The 19,452-nt window shown below is 44.9% G+C and overlaps 1 protein-coding gene across 3 annotated transcripts in view; it reads right to left on the reverse strand.

The window, feature by feature from the left end:
* Positions 1-2,212: 2,212 nt before the first annotated feature.
* Positions 2,213-19,452, reverse strand: part of LOC311242618 (uncharacterized protein) — a 35,703-nt gene continuing 18,463 nt past the window's right edge. For 2 of the 3 annotated variants that reach the window (XM_084331609.1, XM_084331610.1), the window contains 6 exons: positions 11,958-12,242; positions 10,870-11,202; positions 7,135-7,307; positions 4,454-4,543; positions 4,194-4,334; positions 2,213-4,064 (listed from right to left, as the gene is read on the reverse strand). In XM_084331609.1, the coding sequence (XP_084187735.1) occupies positions 3,846-4,064; positions 4,194-4,334; positions 4,454-4,543; positions 7,135-7,307; positions 10,870-11,202; positions 11,958-12,242 (1,241 nt within the window). In that variant the 3' untranslated portion in view covers positions 2,213-3,845. The remainder of the gene's footprint in view (positions 4,065-4,193; positions 4,335-4,453; positions 4,544-7,134; positions 7,308-10,869; positions 11,203-11,957; positions 12,243-19,452) is intronic. The other variant, XM_084331611.1, reaches the window with a different exon arrangement.

The following is a 19,452-nucleotide window of genomic DNA, read 5'->3' on the forward strand; positions in this document are numbered from 1 at the left end:
TATGCGAAGTCAGTCATTTTAGAATGATGATCAGTGTGACTGTACTCCTGAAAGAGCAGCGTGTAGCCCCAGCAGCAGCAAGAGCTTATTATTATTATTATTATTATGCAACATTGTAATAGTTATAGGTATAAACAAACATACAGACAAACATTCATGCTCTAATTATCATAACGCACTCCTGCGTGTGATGTAATGCTTAAATATAAAGCTTAGAGCTGTAGTGCATTGCACTGAGCTTACCATTGCACTACTTTGTATATTCTGTTTACATAGCCCACTGCACCTCACTGTATATCCGGTGTATATAGCCCATAGCTTGTGTAGATTTTTCTTACCATTGCACATTGTGCTAGCCATTGCACTTTACAGTACAGATTGCTGCTATATATATACTGTTTCATTGCAACTAATTGTTGATTCTAATCTAAGCCTACAGCACTTACTACCTCTAAGGCTGCTAACCCTATATGCCTAAATATATAAACGTTATACAATATGCAAGAGACAATGATAATATGTGGTGTATTGTGTAATAAATAAATTAGTTGACCTCGCATTGTGCCAATATCTCTCCGAACTCATCCACTTTGTTTACCTTACCTGTATATATAAGTACATTAATATGAAGCTACATTTGAGAAGCTAGTGAAGGGCTACATCTGTTCCTCCCTCCCCATCAACCTGGACCCCCTGCAATTTGCATACCGCCCTAACAGGTCCACGGAGGACGCCATAGCCCATGTGCTGCACACAGCAGCATCACACCTGGACAAGAGGCAGGGGAACTATGTGAGAATGCTGTTCATCGACTACAGCTCAGCATTCAATACCATAGTCCCCTCCAAACTCATAGCCAAGCTCAGGGACCTGGGCTTGAACTATGACCTCTGCCAGTGGGTCTTGGACTTCCTGACGGGCAGACCCCAGGTGGTAAGAGCAGGCAACTGCACCTCCTCATCCATCACGCTCAACATAGGGGCCCCCCAGGGCTGTGTTCTGAGCCCCCTCCTCTACTCCCTGTACACACATGACTGCGTGGCACAGCGGAACAACAACACAATCATCAAATTTGCTGATGACACAGTAGTGGTGGGCCAGATCTCTGCCAACGACGAGAGGGCCTACCTGGAAGAGGTAGAGAATCTGTCACAGTGGTGTCAGGAGAACTGCCTCTCCCTGAATGTCAGCAAAACAAAAGAGATGATTGTGGACTTCAGGAGGTCGGGGGTCAAGGACTACAGCCCCCTCAGCATTGACGGGGCACCGGTTGAGAGAGTGAACAGTTTCAAGTACCTCGGAGCCCACATATCCGAGGACTTGACATGGACCACACACATTGACAGTGTTGTGAAGAAGGCACGACAACGCCTCTACTTCCTCAGGCGCCTAAGGAAGTTCCAAGTCAGTCAGAAGATCCTTAAGAACTTCTACTCATGTACAACGAGCATCCTGACTGGCAACATCACCTCCTGGTTTGGGAATAGCACTGCACAAGACCGTAGCAGACTACAAAGAGTGACACGTTCAGCCGAACGCACAATTGGAGGGGGGCTTCCCATCCTCCAGAACATTTACAACAAGCGGTGCAGGGGGAAGGCTAAGAGAATCATCAAGGACTCCAGCCACCCGAACAACTGCCTCTTTGAACTGCTGCGGTCAGGCAAGCGATACCGGAGTCTTAAGGCGAGCACAGAAAGACTCAGAAGAAGCTTCTATCCCCAGGCCATCAGGCTGCTCAACGAACAATAAACACTATGCTACAACCATCAAATGCACACAGCACACACACACTCACTTAAACAAACAACACACTGCAGCACCCACTCTCCACACTTTAGACCACCTAAACACACTTTACACTTTATATTTATTGGTAAAGGATTTGCACTACAACTCGTACACCTTACTGTAAATTGTACCTAATCCCATTTCTGCTCTGCACTATATAGTATTGTATATTAGTACATTGCATAGTAGTATATTGTATGGTAACTCAGTTACTTCTATTCTGCATCGAACATTGTACATGTCTATACTGAACACTGTGACCTCTATTTTTACTTCTATTTTACATGCTATTACTATTTTATTTCATACTTATCTTGTCTAGCACAGTCTCTGGAGCGTAACAGTAAGAAGCATTTTGTATAAAAGTATTCTGTACTTATGTATGACAACTATTAAAGAAACTTGAAACTTGAAGCTGTGGTACAATCACAATAACACTTTATATATAACTACTCAGTGACTGACAGACAAACATTTCCCCATAGCGGACCAAAAACCCCAGTTTTCCACATGCCCTCAAGTCCTTCTATAGTGTATTATAAAAATAAAATAAAATAACTATCATTACATACATATACACATACATACATACACAGCAAATGTACAGTGCAGGTTATATTGGTCCCGAGGTAGGTAACAGCCAAGGAGCTTACTGGAGTGGAACACGCACGTCAGGGTCCATTCTCCTACGCAGAGTTATATAGACGACATTCCACCGTCAAACATCTCTGCCCAAACAGGAAGTAACTCGCTACCTTTACTCGTATTATTTTCACTTAACATACATTTTTACATATTTTTTCTTTTATAAATAAGAACAGAAAATTAGTTTAAAAAAGTAAAATAATTTAACTTCTGTACAGCCTTGTTTATTCACCGTGTCCATGGAAACGATGAAACTCACATGTCGAAATACTTCCCAAAGGTCAGTGAATACCATGACCACAACACCAGAGGGAGTTCCACAAATCATGTTCAACCCAGATTCGGCACAAACAAGGGACTAAACACATTTAGCAATTATGCCACATACTGTACATCAATGTGGAACGCCCTACCCACAGCCGTAAAATAATGTGAATCCCTACCCACCTTCAAAACTGCTCTCAAAGAGCACCTACGGGAGGGTGCTATTTGAAACTGGCCCCTGTAAATGTAACTTTTTTGGTTATTAGTGATACCATGTACGTATACACCCAATTCAACGTTATAGGAGCATTTTCTTTCAAACTATTTAGGTCACGGATGTCCCGATTTGGTTGATTTTTGCCCTCTTGGGCAGAGGCGTTTATAACAGGCTGTGACGACGACGTACAGTCGTAGAAACAGCTCTGCGTAGGAGTGTGGTCAGGGTCAATAAGTGGACGATGCAGAACACAAGGATTATCGGTCATTTTGTGATGAATAAAGATTAAAATTAGACAAAATACCAGATTATGCGATACAAGGTCAAAGGCACAGGTGAGATGTTTCTTTTTTCTTTACCATACTGGTTAAAATGCATCCGATAAATCTACAGTTGATCCGTCCTTTAAAAGAGGAATGATAACACTAAAAATAAGGGATAATTCTAAATGAATGTATATTTGCAAGTCAAATAATGTCACATTTGATACAACGTTTGTATTTAAAAAAAAATTAAGCCTATTTTTTAAGCCATCAGTCTTATCTGACATATTGTCATGGATACGGAGCATCACTGGTTTGTTCACTGGTTCACCGGTTAAGTCAAGCTGCTGGGCTTTGGGACTGTCGTCATATGTGTATCTATAATCATAGCTGGTATAGTCATGAAATCGTTATAAGTAAGCATGTAGTGAACTGCTGGATGTTATCAAACCCGTGACGCTGCGTATCCATGACAAGACGGCTTAAATTTCATAAACATTTAAAAAATAAGACGAACTAAAAATTTTATAAAACCGTTTTATCAGATGCAACACGATTATTTGACTTGATAATTTCATATTGAATCATCCCTTTGATTTCTAGTATTTCCATTCCCCTATAGAATACAATTCCCTCCTCCTTAGAACCACACCCTGCCACGTGCCCTATAAGAAACTGAGTTTGTCTGAAGTGTAGCTGCTGCAGGCTTCAGGGGCATCGGTGTCCAGCGGCAGGGTGGAGAAGTAGTCTTTCGCTTGGCTCAATCTCTCCTTGTCCCCGCCTTTCTCGATCTGGAACTGAACGCAGTCTTCTGACGCGTGGAGGCAATCTGACGCCCCGGGGACGGAGAAGGACAACTTTCTTTCAGTCTCATTAGATGGGACCTAGAAAAACAAAAACAAAAAACGAGACCGGAAAAGGCATGAGAATAATAACAACAATAATAATAATAATAATAATACAGCGGAGTGGAGAGATTCCACACACAGACACCATTATTATAGTATTATTACTTCAATAGTGGAAGAAGGATAAGCAGAGGTTCCAGCTGTCCGTCTGCCAGCCTCCTGGTCCCCAGCTGTTAGACTGACTGGGGGTAGTAGAGTGACTGGGGGTAGTTGAGACCCTCTATCTGCACTAACAGGCGCATAACCCTGAAAAGACACATGCACACACACATTCAGAATTTGCAGTGAAAAAAGTGTATCGTTATCATTGTTGTATAAAAAAACAACAACAATGAAGTGAAAACAAAATAAGCTCATAAACTTACCCCACTACAAGTTGGGCTGGGTCTTAGGCTCAATTTCCTTTGCGTGTGACCATAGAAGCCGGAGGGCTGTGGCCCAGGCTGACTGTAGTCCTGCAGAACACATAGGAGCAACACACACACAGTTCTGTGAAGCACGAGGAGAAGGGAACAAACCAGAGGCGGCATAGGATGAGGACGTGTTTCACCTAAGCTCCCAAAAGTACGTTATTTTAATCACACTTTTACCCATTAGTCTTTATTTTATATTTTTTTCACAGTATCTTTTGTTAGATATACGTTGAGTATACAGGTTTTTTAAGCATTGTTGATGGCAGCGGGGGGGGGGGGGGGGGGGGGGGTCATGGAGAGAGTGGAATCGCTGAATTCAATTGCCACGGCTAATTCATCTGAAATAATATCCCTAACCGAGGAAACGTCCGGACAGGCAGAGAGACTACTAAGCCTGGAGGGGGCCTTGCTCGATAAGCAATCGGAAATGGCCGGGATGCAAGCTACGATCTGTGAGATGCAGAGAGAGAGAGACGTTTCAACATCCGTATTGTGGGAGTCCCGGAGGGGTCTGAAGGGAGCAGTCTGGTGGACTCTATGCCCGGCGTGTTGCAGCAGATTGTGGGCCTTGACGTTCTGGCTACCCCTCCATTGTGTGAGACGGCCTACAGAACTGGCACGGCGAGGTCCGACGGGAACCAGGCGCCTAGACCCATCGTCGCGAGGCTTCACAGTCTACGCACGAAGGAGCTGATTATGTGGTCGGCCCGCTCCAGGAGGGGACAATTACATATTGGTGATTGTAAAGTGGCCATTTTCGATGACTTCACGCCCGAAGTGCTAGCTCAGAGAGGGGAATATCGAGAGGCCATGGCCCGGTTGTGGAGTTGGGCAGAGGCCCAACTTTGCTATACCCTGCCAGACTCTCTGTGAAAATGAAGGAAGAGGAACACCATCAGATATGGCCGCTAATAATGGCGAAGGAGTATGTGAAACTAGCTGACATGTACTCACTCCAGCTAGCTTAACAATTACATTGACACTGTGTGCTATCGTAACAGGCTAGGCTAACCTAGGTTTATTTAATTCTTTTTTTCTTTGTTAAATTAAGCTAGCTGGTCAATTGCTGGAGTGCTGCACACGGCCATGTGCGTGAATTACATTATGCTCCGTCACATCAAGCTAACCTTGTGTGTGCAGGACTACATGTGCTCATTCAAGCTAGCCGTTCTTTTCCCACAATGTTTCAGCTAAGAGGCCTGTTGTTGTTGTTTTGGCATTTGGCCTACGTTTAATGTGGGCCACAGTTATAATTATGTTATGCTTATGCTGTTGTACCGAGGTTATATCAGTATTTTGTGGTTTTTGTTTAGGTTGCTGGTGTTGCTTTTATTTTTAAGGAATTACAGGTATCTCCAACCAATTTGCCTAGATAGAGGTATGGTGAGATGCTCGACTTATCTATTTAAGGACTAATGGGGGGATAATAGAGGGGGAGCAAGGATGGCCCAGCCTTAGGAACCTATGTCTCCAACGGGAGATAATGTTAGAGGTGGTAAGTATGTGAAGCCAACCCTTATGGTTGACGGATCAATATATCGTTGGCCTCATACGATAGTTGCCTAGGTCATTCCCTTTTATTGTCAAATTGAGATTTCTGCCCGACTGTACTCTCTTCATACTGCTGCATCTTCCTGGCTTAGTGCCTATGTCCTCGGCCAGTCAGAACACTCGTTACGTTAAAAAAAAATTCCATTTGCCCGACTCACTCGTATGACTTGTGACTGACTTCCGAGGCTCATTTCCAATAGGAAAAAAATTTAAGAGAAGGGAACAAACCACAATCCTCTACACCTCTGGTTAGCTGCACGACTTTACCCATATCAGATCAAACTGTTTACAAGAACGATCTTCCAACATTATACACATATGGCACATCCATTTCCACACACACACAAAATGATCCATGATTCACAAAATCCCGGACATCTGGACCCTATGGTACACGTTCCAATGACTGGTGACCGTGTGACCGATCGTATGTTACTCCTTCTGCGTTGTGTTAAATGTCGATGCCCCGAGGGAGTTTCGAACCCGGGTCTCCCACGCCGTGGGCAACAACATAGACCGCTGCACTAAGAGGTGAATTCACTCCTGGGTACCGTATCTATGTGTCTTTTACTGTTATGGGGAAGTGAGTTTAACGGCCACGGTCACTTCACAACACACACGTCCATCGTGACTGTGGATATTACTCACGGACCTCCGTTACACTGGCTCACACTTAAAAGCACCTAGAATTTGTACTGAACTTGGGAAATCTGCTTTTAGCTTTCGTGCCCCCGATTACGTGAAACATCATACAACAACAAACTCTATTCCACCATAATCTGCAGTTGTTTTAATTTAATGTAAAAAAAACACCATGATTGCACCAATTGTATATTTATCATGTATTTATTATGTTTGTAATTATGCTTTACCTCAATGAATGAATGAATCCCAACTCCACACACACACACACACACACACACACACACACACACACACACACACACACACACACACACACACACACACACACACACACACACACACACACACACACACACACACACACACACACACACACACACACACACACACACACACACACACACACACACACACACACACACACACACACACCTTACCTGGATGTTGGTGCTGGGTGGAGGAGGGTGGTTCACTCTGAAGCCGTTGATGATCTGCGAGAGGCCGCAGGTAGGGTAGCGCTTCATAAACAGAATGAAACAAGCCAAGGACACGAACATACCAGAGGGGACAGAGATGGACTTGAGGACCGCTCGCCATTTACCACTCCCATCTGGACAGAGCAGAGACAGAGGATGAATATGGACAGAATGGAGACACGCATGTATAAAATAATGCATCAAGATACACATACCAAGGACGGTCGTTACACTTTTAGAAAATACAATAATAATAAAAAAATACATTCAGTGGAACAACCAACTTGTCATGTCATAAATGTCAGTGTATCTACTATTGAAATCATCATACTTAAATATTTTCATAAAAGATGCACAATATGTAACAACCCTTCCCTGTGCAACATAAATATACTGTTCTTTTATCAAATTCTCAAGATGGAACACATTATTTATGATGTTATTGTGACAATTATATGACCTCTTCACACCACTCAAAACATTTTGATGGTACATGGATAGCGAAGCCGATGCTAGTGCAGGGTTGTAGTTTGTTGCAAACCCAAAGAAGTTGACCCCAGACAAGAAAATACAAAAAGAGACCAGTTAGTGTAAGATTTTTACTGGATAATTGCATCTTTCCAATCTTAATTGCTTAATTAATTAATTGCTACAGGTGTAGTCTGGTTCAGGTATGATTACAAATGTCACCCTTTCTACGGTCACACCTAGGGCCTATGAAATCCGTTTTTATCTCTTCTTGTTTTCGGATATGAATTTCTGTTTTTTTGGATTTCTCGGTTTTAAATGTTCCCGTTTTTAGATTTATCTGATTAAATTTGTTTTCCTTTGGATTTAAAAAAAGGAAAAAATACCAAATTATGTTTTTAACTCAATTTAATAACAGTACATCTGCAAACAGTGTCAGTGCAGTTCAATGTTCATTGCCAGTTCAGTTAGGAGTTATTTTTTCTTCAATTTCAGTTCAACTGCCAGTGCAATAACTAAATAATTAAATACAAACTCCTCTGACCTCATCTGGTCTTTCCAAAGACCAGAGATGGGACGGGCGCACGCGACACACACACACAGAAATGGAGAAGGGAGAATGGCTTATAGCAGACTTAATGAATATAATATTTCAGCTAATGAAGTTAAATCAACTATGTATCCAGTTCGTTTTTATAGTGTAACGTTTGGCTACTTGAGAGAGAGAGAGTCAGTCAGTGGGTGAAGCACGCACTGCCAGCCTTTATGCAACGGAGAGATTCAGATACAATCTAACACAAACGTTTCCAAATATATTAATGTTTCTCTGCATATATTCACACCTCCAACAAAGTAGCCTACTGGGTCCGTTGTCTCGGTTGATAGCGGCGATTTCTGTGCATCTCCGTTTTAAAGTCGTAGTGAAGATTGATTTATATGAAAACCCATTTATGTATAATTTAAGAAAATTCCACGCCATTTTGCGATAATTCAGAATTCCGTGTTAATATCTAAATTCTGTGAAATCCTCCACGATTGCAGATTCCATAGGGCCCTACCTAAACCTCATGTGCCCACCGGCGCGACACGCCACTTTGGCGACCTCTAGCGGCTCTGGTCTGCATATTTTTTAATACAATATATATATATCGAATTAAAGCCCTATTTGTTGCCTGTCGATTTCCGTTTCAGGCGACAGAATCCATTCAGTGGTTCTCGAGTTGTATGCCGATATGCGAGGTGTGCGCCAAAGTACACGGCAGAGTCAGATTACCACCCCAGACTCCAGAGGCTCGAGCTCCGTCAATCATTTGGCGATCTCGAAAATTATTAGACAGGGTTGTAGCCATGAATTTGGCTTTCCAATGATACCCCACCTGGGGATGAGCGAATCAGGGATCTAGGTGAAAAGTCACGAGGGAAAACAGGAAGAGGAAAAACCCCTGAATGAATTGAAGTCAATGAGAAAACTGGAACCTGGAGAGCTTTTTTTTTCCTTTTTTCACAGTTTGCCTAAATCACTCCTAATCACTCATTTCTGAACAGACCTTTATGAAATTTGGACATTTACTACATAAGACTTAATATATACCTACAGACCTATGTTACTATATTTCATTAGCACTAAAAGTGAATCTTTATTGTATCAGAAACTTCAGAATGTTATCTTTCAAAAGAGACCAAAAGACCTTAAAGATACACTATAAGAAAAAGTATGCAGTGCTCAAGTTCAAGTTAAAAAATTGCCACTTTTCTCGGCACCAGTTAAGAGGTTAAATGTGTGAGCTTAGTGAAACAAAGTAACATCTCCGGTCACTCTTTTCTGTTCTCCCAGCCGTTAACAGACTGATATGCTACCTGGCTAGTAGCTAGTGAGCTGTAGCCAGCATGCCATTCAGCGGTGTAACAGTTAATATGGTCCCTTCTCAATACACTACATAGTGTAGATGCCGGTAAAAACAAGGCACAAAACAATATTCGCATAAACTATTTAATTGAACAACTATTTGAATATTCAAAAATCGATGCCCATCTATTCTATTAATAATTGTTTAGATTCCAAGACATTAGACCCCAGGACAGAATCCAAAAATGTGTCTGATGAAAAAGTTAATTTCATACCTCAACAACCTTTAAATTAATGCTATTTTGTATGGAACAAAAACCTAACCGAGCTGCAGAATGATTGACGTCGCCCTATAGCCCGATTCTGATTGAAGGAATTCAAGGCGTCCCATCTGTCCCACGTTACAACCATACCTGGTCTGCCCTGCACAAACAAACACACCCCCAGACACCAGGCCTCCTCAATGCCTAGTGAACGTGTGTTCTCCACTGCAGGAAACACAATCTGTGCGTAACGGTCACGCTTACTGCCTGAGAAGGCAGACATGATAATCTTCCTCAACAAGAACTGTTTTTGATTTAATTTGTCACATGACTTTTATTTTGTTTCATATCTCAACACCCACCTGGGCTGCAGCTCTTTGTTTTTTAGACTGCTGCCAACTTGCAATGTTATTTCAGTAGGTTTCAGTTTTACAGTTAGTTATTGAAGTTTGAAGTTACGTAATTGAATACCCTAGTTACAGTACAGCAATCAAATTAAACTGTATCAAGTCAACTGACAATGTGAATATTATATTAAAGGGGAACTATTTGACTATTTCTTTCACTATTTGGGCACTTTTACACAATTCCTGTGAGTTTATGGAACACCTCTGTAATTATATATATTTTTTAATTCATTGTTTTGTATTTCTAATCAAGTCCTCAAAAACAGCATTTTTCTACCTGAAGATCTTAAGCTGTTTTGAGGCTGGGCTCCTAAACCACTGTGTGGCCTTCGCGGCATCTGGGACATTATCATGCAGCGGTGTCTCTCTGACATCACAAATCATCACATTTTCAGATGACTCAGTTCAGTGAGGGTGAATATTGTGAGAGGAGAATTGGAAGAATGCGCCAATATGAGAATTAGAGACATAGATCATATTAATATAAGTCCACATAGCTAGGAAACAATGCTAAACACTGAAAAAGGCCATTTATAAGATAGTTCCCCTTTAAAAAAAAATGATTTTTCAAATATTTTTCTTCTCCTGCGAAATAAGCTGTGACCTGTTTTGACCTGCACATCAAAGAATCGGAATCGAGAATCGTTTAGAACAGGAATCGAAATGGAGAATCGGAATCGTTCAAATCCAAACGATGCCCAACCCTACTCACCAGCCACATGTAAGGTGGTAGAGGACACGAGGTTGCCCTCTCGATCCCTGATGTCATACATCCCGCTGTGCCTCGCGGTCAGCCTCGCGAAAACCACGGTGGAGCCGTCCCTGCTGAGAGAGAGGAGGCCGCGGAAGCGCATGTCGTGGTCCACTATCTGGCCGTCTCGGAGTAGCTGGACGGGGCCGTGGGGGGGCCAGGGGTCAAACGGGCCCAGGGACGATTTGTCGGGGTAGCGGGAAGGGGTAAAAATGAGTTGGGCGTGAGGGACGGGGAGAAAGAGGGGCAGGTTTAGAGGCTCCTTCATGGAGCGGGTGATATTGAAGGTGTGTCCTGCGCCCATATTATGGGATTCGTGAGCAGAGCGAGCGATGAATGGAAAGAAAGGAAAAGAAAAAAGAAAAAGAGTCAGAGGGGAATAGTATAGCGAAGGTATGTGACGGATGAAGGAAAGGAAAACAAAGATATAAATGTTACATTTAGATTCAAATAGAAGTTTTATTTTTTGATCCACTTTTTCTCCAAATGTTTTCAATTTTTCTCCCATCCAAATTTCGTGTTGCCAATTCTCCCCTCCCTTGTCTTGAACGTTGCTAGACTATGCCCCCCACTGGTCGATTGTAGTGAGGATAGAAGCCTTGTATCACGTGTCCCCTCCGGTACACGAGGAGGCAGCCTGTCGCATCTTTTCACCAGACAGCGAGGACTCTCAGTGGCGAGGAGTAACGCGTGGGAGGCTCACGCTGCCCCCGATACTTCCCGTCTCTGCTGTGCATGAGTCACCCAACCGACCTGTAGGAGTCGCCGTCCACAACGTCCAATCCCCACCCATCGACTTTCCACCCGCTGACTCTGCCAAATGAGCCAGTACGACGGCCGGCCCAAGTCGAAGGCAATGCTGAGACTGGGATTCGATACCAGAGTCTCTTGCATTGGTGATGAGTGCAATCTCCGCTACGCCACCCAGCCGAAAAGTTTAAAGATTCCCAGAACAATGTCAACTGCTTCCTGCCCTCTCGGTAGTTCCTCGCTGCTCTCTCCCCTCTCAACCCTCCCGCCATCCCAGAGCCGCAGAGACCGGTGCTCACCGTGGACGGCGAGTATGCTGCGGGAGACGACCTCTCCGCTCTCGTCCCTGAAGGTGTAGTTGCCCTGGTCTTCCGTGGTCAGCCTCTCGGCCACCCAGACCTTCCCGTCCTGCTGCACCAACCCCCGGCCCGTCTCGCCGGTCGCCGGGTCGGTCCGGTTCCACAGCACCACCGGCGTGGCCTCGGGGGGAGCGCCGCGGGGGGAGAACTCCAGCGAGGAGCCGCCCTGGGGGATCGTGTGCTGAAATGTCTCTCCATAGCCTCTTCTGTAGGCCTTAATGCATTCTGAGGAAGGATGGATGGCAGCATGATTAGATCAAAACAAGGAAGCGACATATAAACGCACAGCATTCACAGTCACCTTCAGAGGGGAACTTCAACGTCTTCAGTTACCTAGACTGGTACTCGTATTTTGTAGAGTGTGCAATATGTATGGCCTAAAAGATTTAAGCTAACATTGGACTGTGTGGCAATTTCAGGTGTTGGGGTTGCATAATAAAAACAACAGACAGACCAGTTGCGGTTCCAAAAGATTATAGTTTCCTTAATTTTTAAATCCTACAAATACTATACCGTCCTCATTTAACTCACTTAAATCTTACTGTCTGCCGGGCGGCTTCTCCGCTTACCAGTGTGTCTCCTTGCTCCTGATGTGAGAGAGTGTGCGCGTGTGTGTTCCTGGCCATAGATATATACTAGATGGTGCAAGGAGGAGTCTCCAGCGTAGTTCACCGGCGGTCACAGGCAGCACGCCCACTCATAACATGAATGTCTATGGTGCATGTACTATTGAAATAACCATAGCTTGCTAAATTTTCAACCGATTTACAAACGGTTTGGTTTATTACAAACGTCATTAACCCTCTAGAGCCCAAGGGGCTTTTTGAACCCGTCGGCGGAGAACAAAAGAATTTAGAATGTCTTCCAAATGCTCAAAAAGTACATCTTTTCAGAAATCGGTAAAAATAGAAAAATGCCAATTTCGAGTGCTTTGAGATGTAATCTATGTCTCCTTACTTGCTAAACATAATATGACTTGTAAATATGTTTAATTCTTGCTCAATTGTATAGTTCTAAATTATCCCAGTATTCATGGGACTACAACGCGTCACGTACATGCACGCGCGCGCTGATAGGTGTTAAATCACTGAGTGATCTATGCATATCATTCTTCAGAGCGAGAGGGGGGAGGGATTGTGTTTCTCACAACTCACTGCTCTCAGCTGAACTCGCGAGGATATCTCGCCATGGGGCTGCATATTTCTCCATTATACCGTCTATAAGATCTATTTTCTGGTATTCCAAGTTTAGTCAGGATAATATAACCTGCATTATTATTCTCGAGAATACACGCCGTGTTTCCAGCTCCTCAGGGACCCGAACGTTATGAATTAAAAGTTGAACTTTCTGAACTTGTAAGTCGCTTTGGATAAAACTAAAGCGTCAGCTAAATGACTAAATGTAAATGTACATGTACATATCCCTTATTAAAACGAATAACAGCTTGAAAAAACGAGTCAGCCTATTAAATTGTTGTAGAATGGCTATAGGTGTTCCTACCGACTGTGAAATTAAACTGAATTTAAATGGAACTGAAATTGAAAGTGTTACGACCCTGGCTCATGGGCACGCAACCTATGTGCAAACCAACACCAAAACCCTGTGCTCTAACTCAAAGTGCTACTATCTCAAGGAACTACTAATGTAACTGTAAACTAAGGTACTAATGCAACCCAACGGACAAGGACTAGAAGAATGTGACAGCTCTTCCTCCAAACACAGACACTGCATGTGTGTTACTAGGGCTGCCTTTAAAGCTCCCAGCAGGTAACCAATCAGCACTAATTGGCTAATTGGCAGCCCTCACCTGCCTGCACAGTCACACAGGAGTGATCAGCTCCTGGTACGTAACACCTCCCCCACCAAACTGGTTGCCCCAGAGGCAACCACCACACAACAACCCATAAACAAAAACAAAAGAAAAACCACTGTGACCCATTAGTTGTCAGGACCACTACCACAACAGCGATAGCGGGTCGGCCCCTCAAGTTCAAGTTTCAAGTTCAAGTTTCTTTAATAGTTGTCATACAGAAGTACAGAATACTTTCATACAAAATGCTTCTTACTGTTACGCTCCAGAGACTGTGCTAGACAAGATAGTATCAAATAACATAGTATAGCATGTAATTTAGAAGAAGAAAATGAGGTCACAGTGTTCGGTATAGACATATGTACAATGTTCTGAGTTACCATATAATATACAATACTATGCAGTGTACTAATGTACAGTACTATCTAGTGCAAAGCAGAAATGGGATGAGGTACAATTTAGGTACAATTTACAGTAAGGTGTACGAGTTGTAGTGCAATCCTTCATCAATAAATATAAAGTGTGGGGAGTGGGTGCTACAGTGTGTTTGTTTAAAGTGGGTGTGTGCTATAAAGTGTGTGGAGTGGGTGCTACAGTGTGTTTGTTTAAAGTGAGTGTGTGCGTGTGGATGTGTGTGCTATGTGCGTTTGGTGGTTGTTGTTGTGTAGTGTTCATTCATTGTTCGTTGACGCTTCCGTGAGTCTGCCTCAGGGCAGCTCTGGCTGCAATTGTCGCTTACCACCACCGGTATGACTGTGTATGAACGAATAATGGACTCTGTGAAGCGCTCTGAGTCAGAGCAACAGTCAGTCAGAGAAGAGCGCTATATAAATCCAATCCATTATTATTATTCTGAGTCTTTCTGTGCTCGCCTTGAGACTCCGGTATCGCTTGCCTGACCGCAGCAGTTCAAAGAGGCAGTTGTTCGGGTGACTGGAGTCTTTAATGATTCTCTTAGCCTTGCCCTTGCAACGCTTGTTGTAAATGTTCTGGAGGGTGGGGAGCCCCCCTCCAATTGTGCGTTCGGCTGAACGTGTCACTCTTTGTAGTCTGCTTCGGTCTTGTGCAGTGCTATTCCCAAACCAGGAGGTGATGTTGCCGGTCAAGATGCTCTCTATTGTACATGAGTAGAAGTTCTTAAGGATCTTCTGACTGACTTGGAACTTCCTTAGGCGCCTGAGGAAGTAGAGGCGTTGTCGTGCCTTCTTCACAACACTGTCAATGTGTGTGGTCCATGTCAAGTCCTCGGATATGTAGGCTCCGAGGTACTTAAAGCTGTTGACTCTCTCAACCGGTGCCCCGTCGATGCTGAGGGGGCTGTAGTCCTTGACCCCCGACCTCCTGAAGTCCACAATCATCTCCTTTGTTTTGCTGACGTTCAGGGAGAGGCTGTTTTCCTGGCACCATCCCGCCAGGACCTTGACCTCTTCCAGGTAGGCCCTCTCGTCGTTGGCAGAGATCAGGCCCACCACCACTGTGTCGTCAGCAAATTTGATGATTGTATTGCTACTCCGCTGAGCCACACAGTCGTGTGTGTACAGGGAGTAGAGGAGGGGACTCAGAACACAGCCCTGGGGGGCCCCTATGTTGAGGGTGATGGATGAGGAGGTGCAGTTGCTTGCTCTCACCACCTGGGGTCTGCCAGTCAGGAAGTCCAAGACCCACTGGCAGAGGTCATAGTTCAAGCCCAGGTCCCTGAGCTTGGCTATGAGTATGGAGGGGACTATGGTATTGAATGCCGAGCTGTAGTCGATGAATAGCATTCTCACATAGTTCCCCTGCCTCTTGTCCAGGTGTGATGCTGCTGTGTGCAGCACATGGGCTATGGCGTCCTCCGTGGACCTGTTGGGGCGGTATGCAAATTGCAGGGGGTCCATGTTGATGGGGAGGGAGGAGCAGATGTAGCCCTTTACTAGCTTCTCAAAGCACTTCATGGCTATGGAGGTGAGAGCTACAGGGCGGTAGTCGTTGAGGCAAGCAGGCTTGGATTTCTTGGGTACAGGGATAATAGTGGACTTCTTCAGGCAGGTGGGGATGACAGCCTGTTCTAAGGACAGGTTAAATATGTCAGTGAATACTGGGGCCAGTTGGTCGGCACAGACTTTTAGGACGCGGCCGGGGATGCCGTCCGGACCTGCTGCCTTCCTGATATTCACTTTTTTTTTTTTTATCCACTTTTTCTCCCATTTTTTCCATATTTTCTCCCATCCCAATTTCGTATCATCCAATTCAACCCTCCCCTGTCACGAACGCTGTTTCTTGCCTCCCACAAGCCGGCTGCAATGTGGACTAAGTCATACATAGCACAAGTCCCCTCCGGTACTTGAGGTAACAGCAGTCGCATCTTTTCACCTGCGCAGCTCGATCTCTCAGTGTCGAGGAGTAACGCGTGGGAGGCTCACGCTGCCCCCGACACTTCCTGATTCTACTGCGCAGGCGCACCAACCGACTTGTAGGAGTCGCTTGTTCACAACGTTCGATCCCCACCCTTCAGTTTTCCCTCCCCGTAATACGGCCAATGTGTATTACTGCGGACGACCAGCCAAACTGAAAAACAATGTGGAGAGCTGGATTCGAACACGCGAATCCTAGCGTCTCCACACTGGTGGCGAGTGCCTTGCCCACTACACCACCTAGCCGCCCTATGATATTCACTTTTTTAAAGGTCCGCCTCACCTCATGCTCTGTTACCCTGAACACTGCGCCTCCATCAGCAGCCGACCCCCCCCCCCCCCATTGCCGTGGCTTGTGAGCTGGTGTTGTTATTACCAGCATCAAACCTCGCATAGAAGGTATTGAGGTAATTTGCTAAGGAGATGTCACTGTTCAGTTTGAGGGAGGCGCCTTTGTAGTCTGTCATCGTTTTGAGCCCCTGCCACATAGCTCTAGAGTCAGCTTGTTCAAACTGGAGTTCAATTTTATCTCTGTAGCGCCGTTTGGCCTCTGACACTGTCCTCCTTACGTTGTATCGCGCCTCCTTGTGGTCATTCATGTTGCCTGCCACTAGGCCGTCGTTGTATGCTTTGGTGCGCTCTCTCAGAGCTTCACGGACGGATTTGTCTACCCAGGGTTTTTGATTTGGGTAAACTCTCATTTTGGTAGTGGGGATTGTTTCTTCCACCATAGTACAAACATAGTCCACCACTGTCTCCGTGTAGACATTAATGTTATCTGTGTCGCGGAACACATTCCAGTCTGTGCAGTCAAACGCAGACCGGAGCGTCTCCTCTGACGTCAAATCCCATTTCTGCACCTCTCGCGAGACTACAGGAGTACTTTTGATTCTCTGTTTGTACATTGGTGAAAGAAAGATTGACGCGTGATCTGATTTACCAAAGCCACTATCAGAATGAGCCTTGTAGCCACCTTTAAATTGCGTGTAACAGTGATCTAGGATGTTACCGCCTCTGGTGTTGCAAGTCACATGCTGATAGAAGTCAGGTAATACCTTTCTCAGATTGGCGCTATTGAAATCACCCAGCACCAAAATGGCGGCGTTAACGTTCGCCACTTATATTCTATTTACCTCGTTGTGGAGTCTGGAGAGCGCAACGTTGTTACTGGCTTGCGGTGGAATATACACTCCGATCAGAACGATCGCCGTTAACTCCCTCGGGAGGAAGAAAGGACGACACTTGATGGTTATATATTCCAGGTCTGGAGAGCAGTGGTTGGATAATTCCTTCACGTTAGTTGGATCGCTCCAATTTTTGTTAAACATGAAGGCAATACCTCCTCCACGTTGTTTACCGGACTCTGCTGTCCGATCCTTGCGATGGATAAAGAAGTGATCGGCTGGTTGGATTGCGTGGTCTGGAACCTCCGGCGTGAGCCACGTTTCGGTGAAGCAGAGAACGTTGCAGTCCCTAACGTCTCTTTGGTATTGAATCCTTGCTCGGATGTCATCCAGTTTATTGTCAATTGATTGTACATTGGCTAGCAATATACTGGGCAATGGTGTTCGGTGGCGTCTGGATCTCAGCCTGTTACGGATCCCAGCTCTCTTCCCTCGCCGTCTGATTCCTTTGTCTCTGGGGGCGAGATCCGGTCCTGATGTCCTCAAGATCTCAACAGGCCATTGTTTTGGTTCAGAGAGCTGATCCAGAGAGTAATCCAGTCGGTAAGTTTCCCGTAATCCAATGTCTATAAGTGACTGACGGTCATACACATTAAATGCACCTACTGTTGGTACAGACAAAACTCTTAAAACTATAAATATTAACAAAAGTAAGCACAGTCTCGACGGAGCGCACAGACAGGCAGCCGGTCGTAGCGGCGCCATCTTTTATTTATCGAACACGACCACCAACCGTGTTGTATGCTCCCTTACAACAGGCCCCTCCACCGATACCGATCTGTCAAAATTAGACTGTAAACCAAAATCAACCTGAGAACTGCGCTCAACAGAACAGAACACAGCACAACAAAAACCATAGATCACTGATACCACCACCGCGCCCATATCCATCCCACCTGGCACTGGCAGTTCAGGATACTGCAAACCGTGAACATCCAGAGTAGGATGTACCGCCTCAGGTACAGCCCCAGCGTACCGGGAACATGGCAGTACGACAGTCACAAAAACGTCTGGAACACCATCTAAAATGGCGTCACCCGAAATAACATTGTCCTGATCAAAATCAAAATGGCTGCCACTCAACAGACCAGGTCGCGAAGGCGGCTCCTGCCCCACAGGACACAGGTAACTAGGTTGACCATCACACCTAGTGCATGGCAGAGAATCAGTGTGGACATGTGGATCAATATCAGAATCATCAACTGACATACTGGGACCACCCCTGCCCATAAGTGAAACATTAGGGACAATAGAGCTACCGTGGGAAGGCTGGCAGCCTAAGTCAGGCTTAGTAGCCTCTCCAACTAGAACGGTGTCACATGAAACAACAGCACCTCTCATAGCATCCTTCCCACACTCATCCTCCAATTCGTTCGTGGCCTCAGCCACCGTACAGGCTGGGAAGACCTTGAGACACTGCGCTGCCATATCATCTCCTGTCACATGCTTCTCCGGCACGCATGTCAACTCACCGGGCCTAACACAAAGCCACAATCAAGAGAATCATTATGCAGAGGTACATCCACAGTGTGCTTTCCAAAATTCTCCACAGGTACACATTTTAATTCAACAAAGAACGTGTCACTAAGTGTAATGTCCCAAGTCGAAGTATCAACAACAACATCACATTTGTCCTTTGACATTTCTCGTGCCACAGCACACAGGAAACACTCCTGGATGTTGCTGTGCCAGCTCATTAGAGACCTCAGAAACCACAGGAATGGGAGTTACAACCGGAGTAGCCAACACTTTGTCACCAGCCAAATCATTCCCTAGAATGAAGGACACCCCCTTTATGGGAATGTGAGAACATACCGCCACAACAACATTGCCTGATACTAAGGGAGAATTGAGTGTGACCTCATGCAAAGGTGCATCCACAAATCCACCCCCAAAGCCCCGAACAACGACACCGGAACGCACAGAAGAGTTTCCTGAAAACGGCAAAACCCCCTCCAGAATGAGGGACTGAAAAGCACCGGTATCTCTCCAAATTGTTATAGCCTGTTTGGACTCTAGTGCATTAGTCAGGGAAACAAATCCATTCA

This window comes from Notolepis coatsorum, assembly GCF_963971535.1.
Source record: "Notolepis coatsorum genome assembly, chromosome: 16".
Lineage (NCBI taxonomy): Eukaryota > Metazoa > Chordata > Actinopteri > Aulopiformes > Paralepididae > Notolepis > Notolepis coatsorum.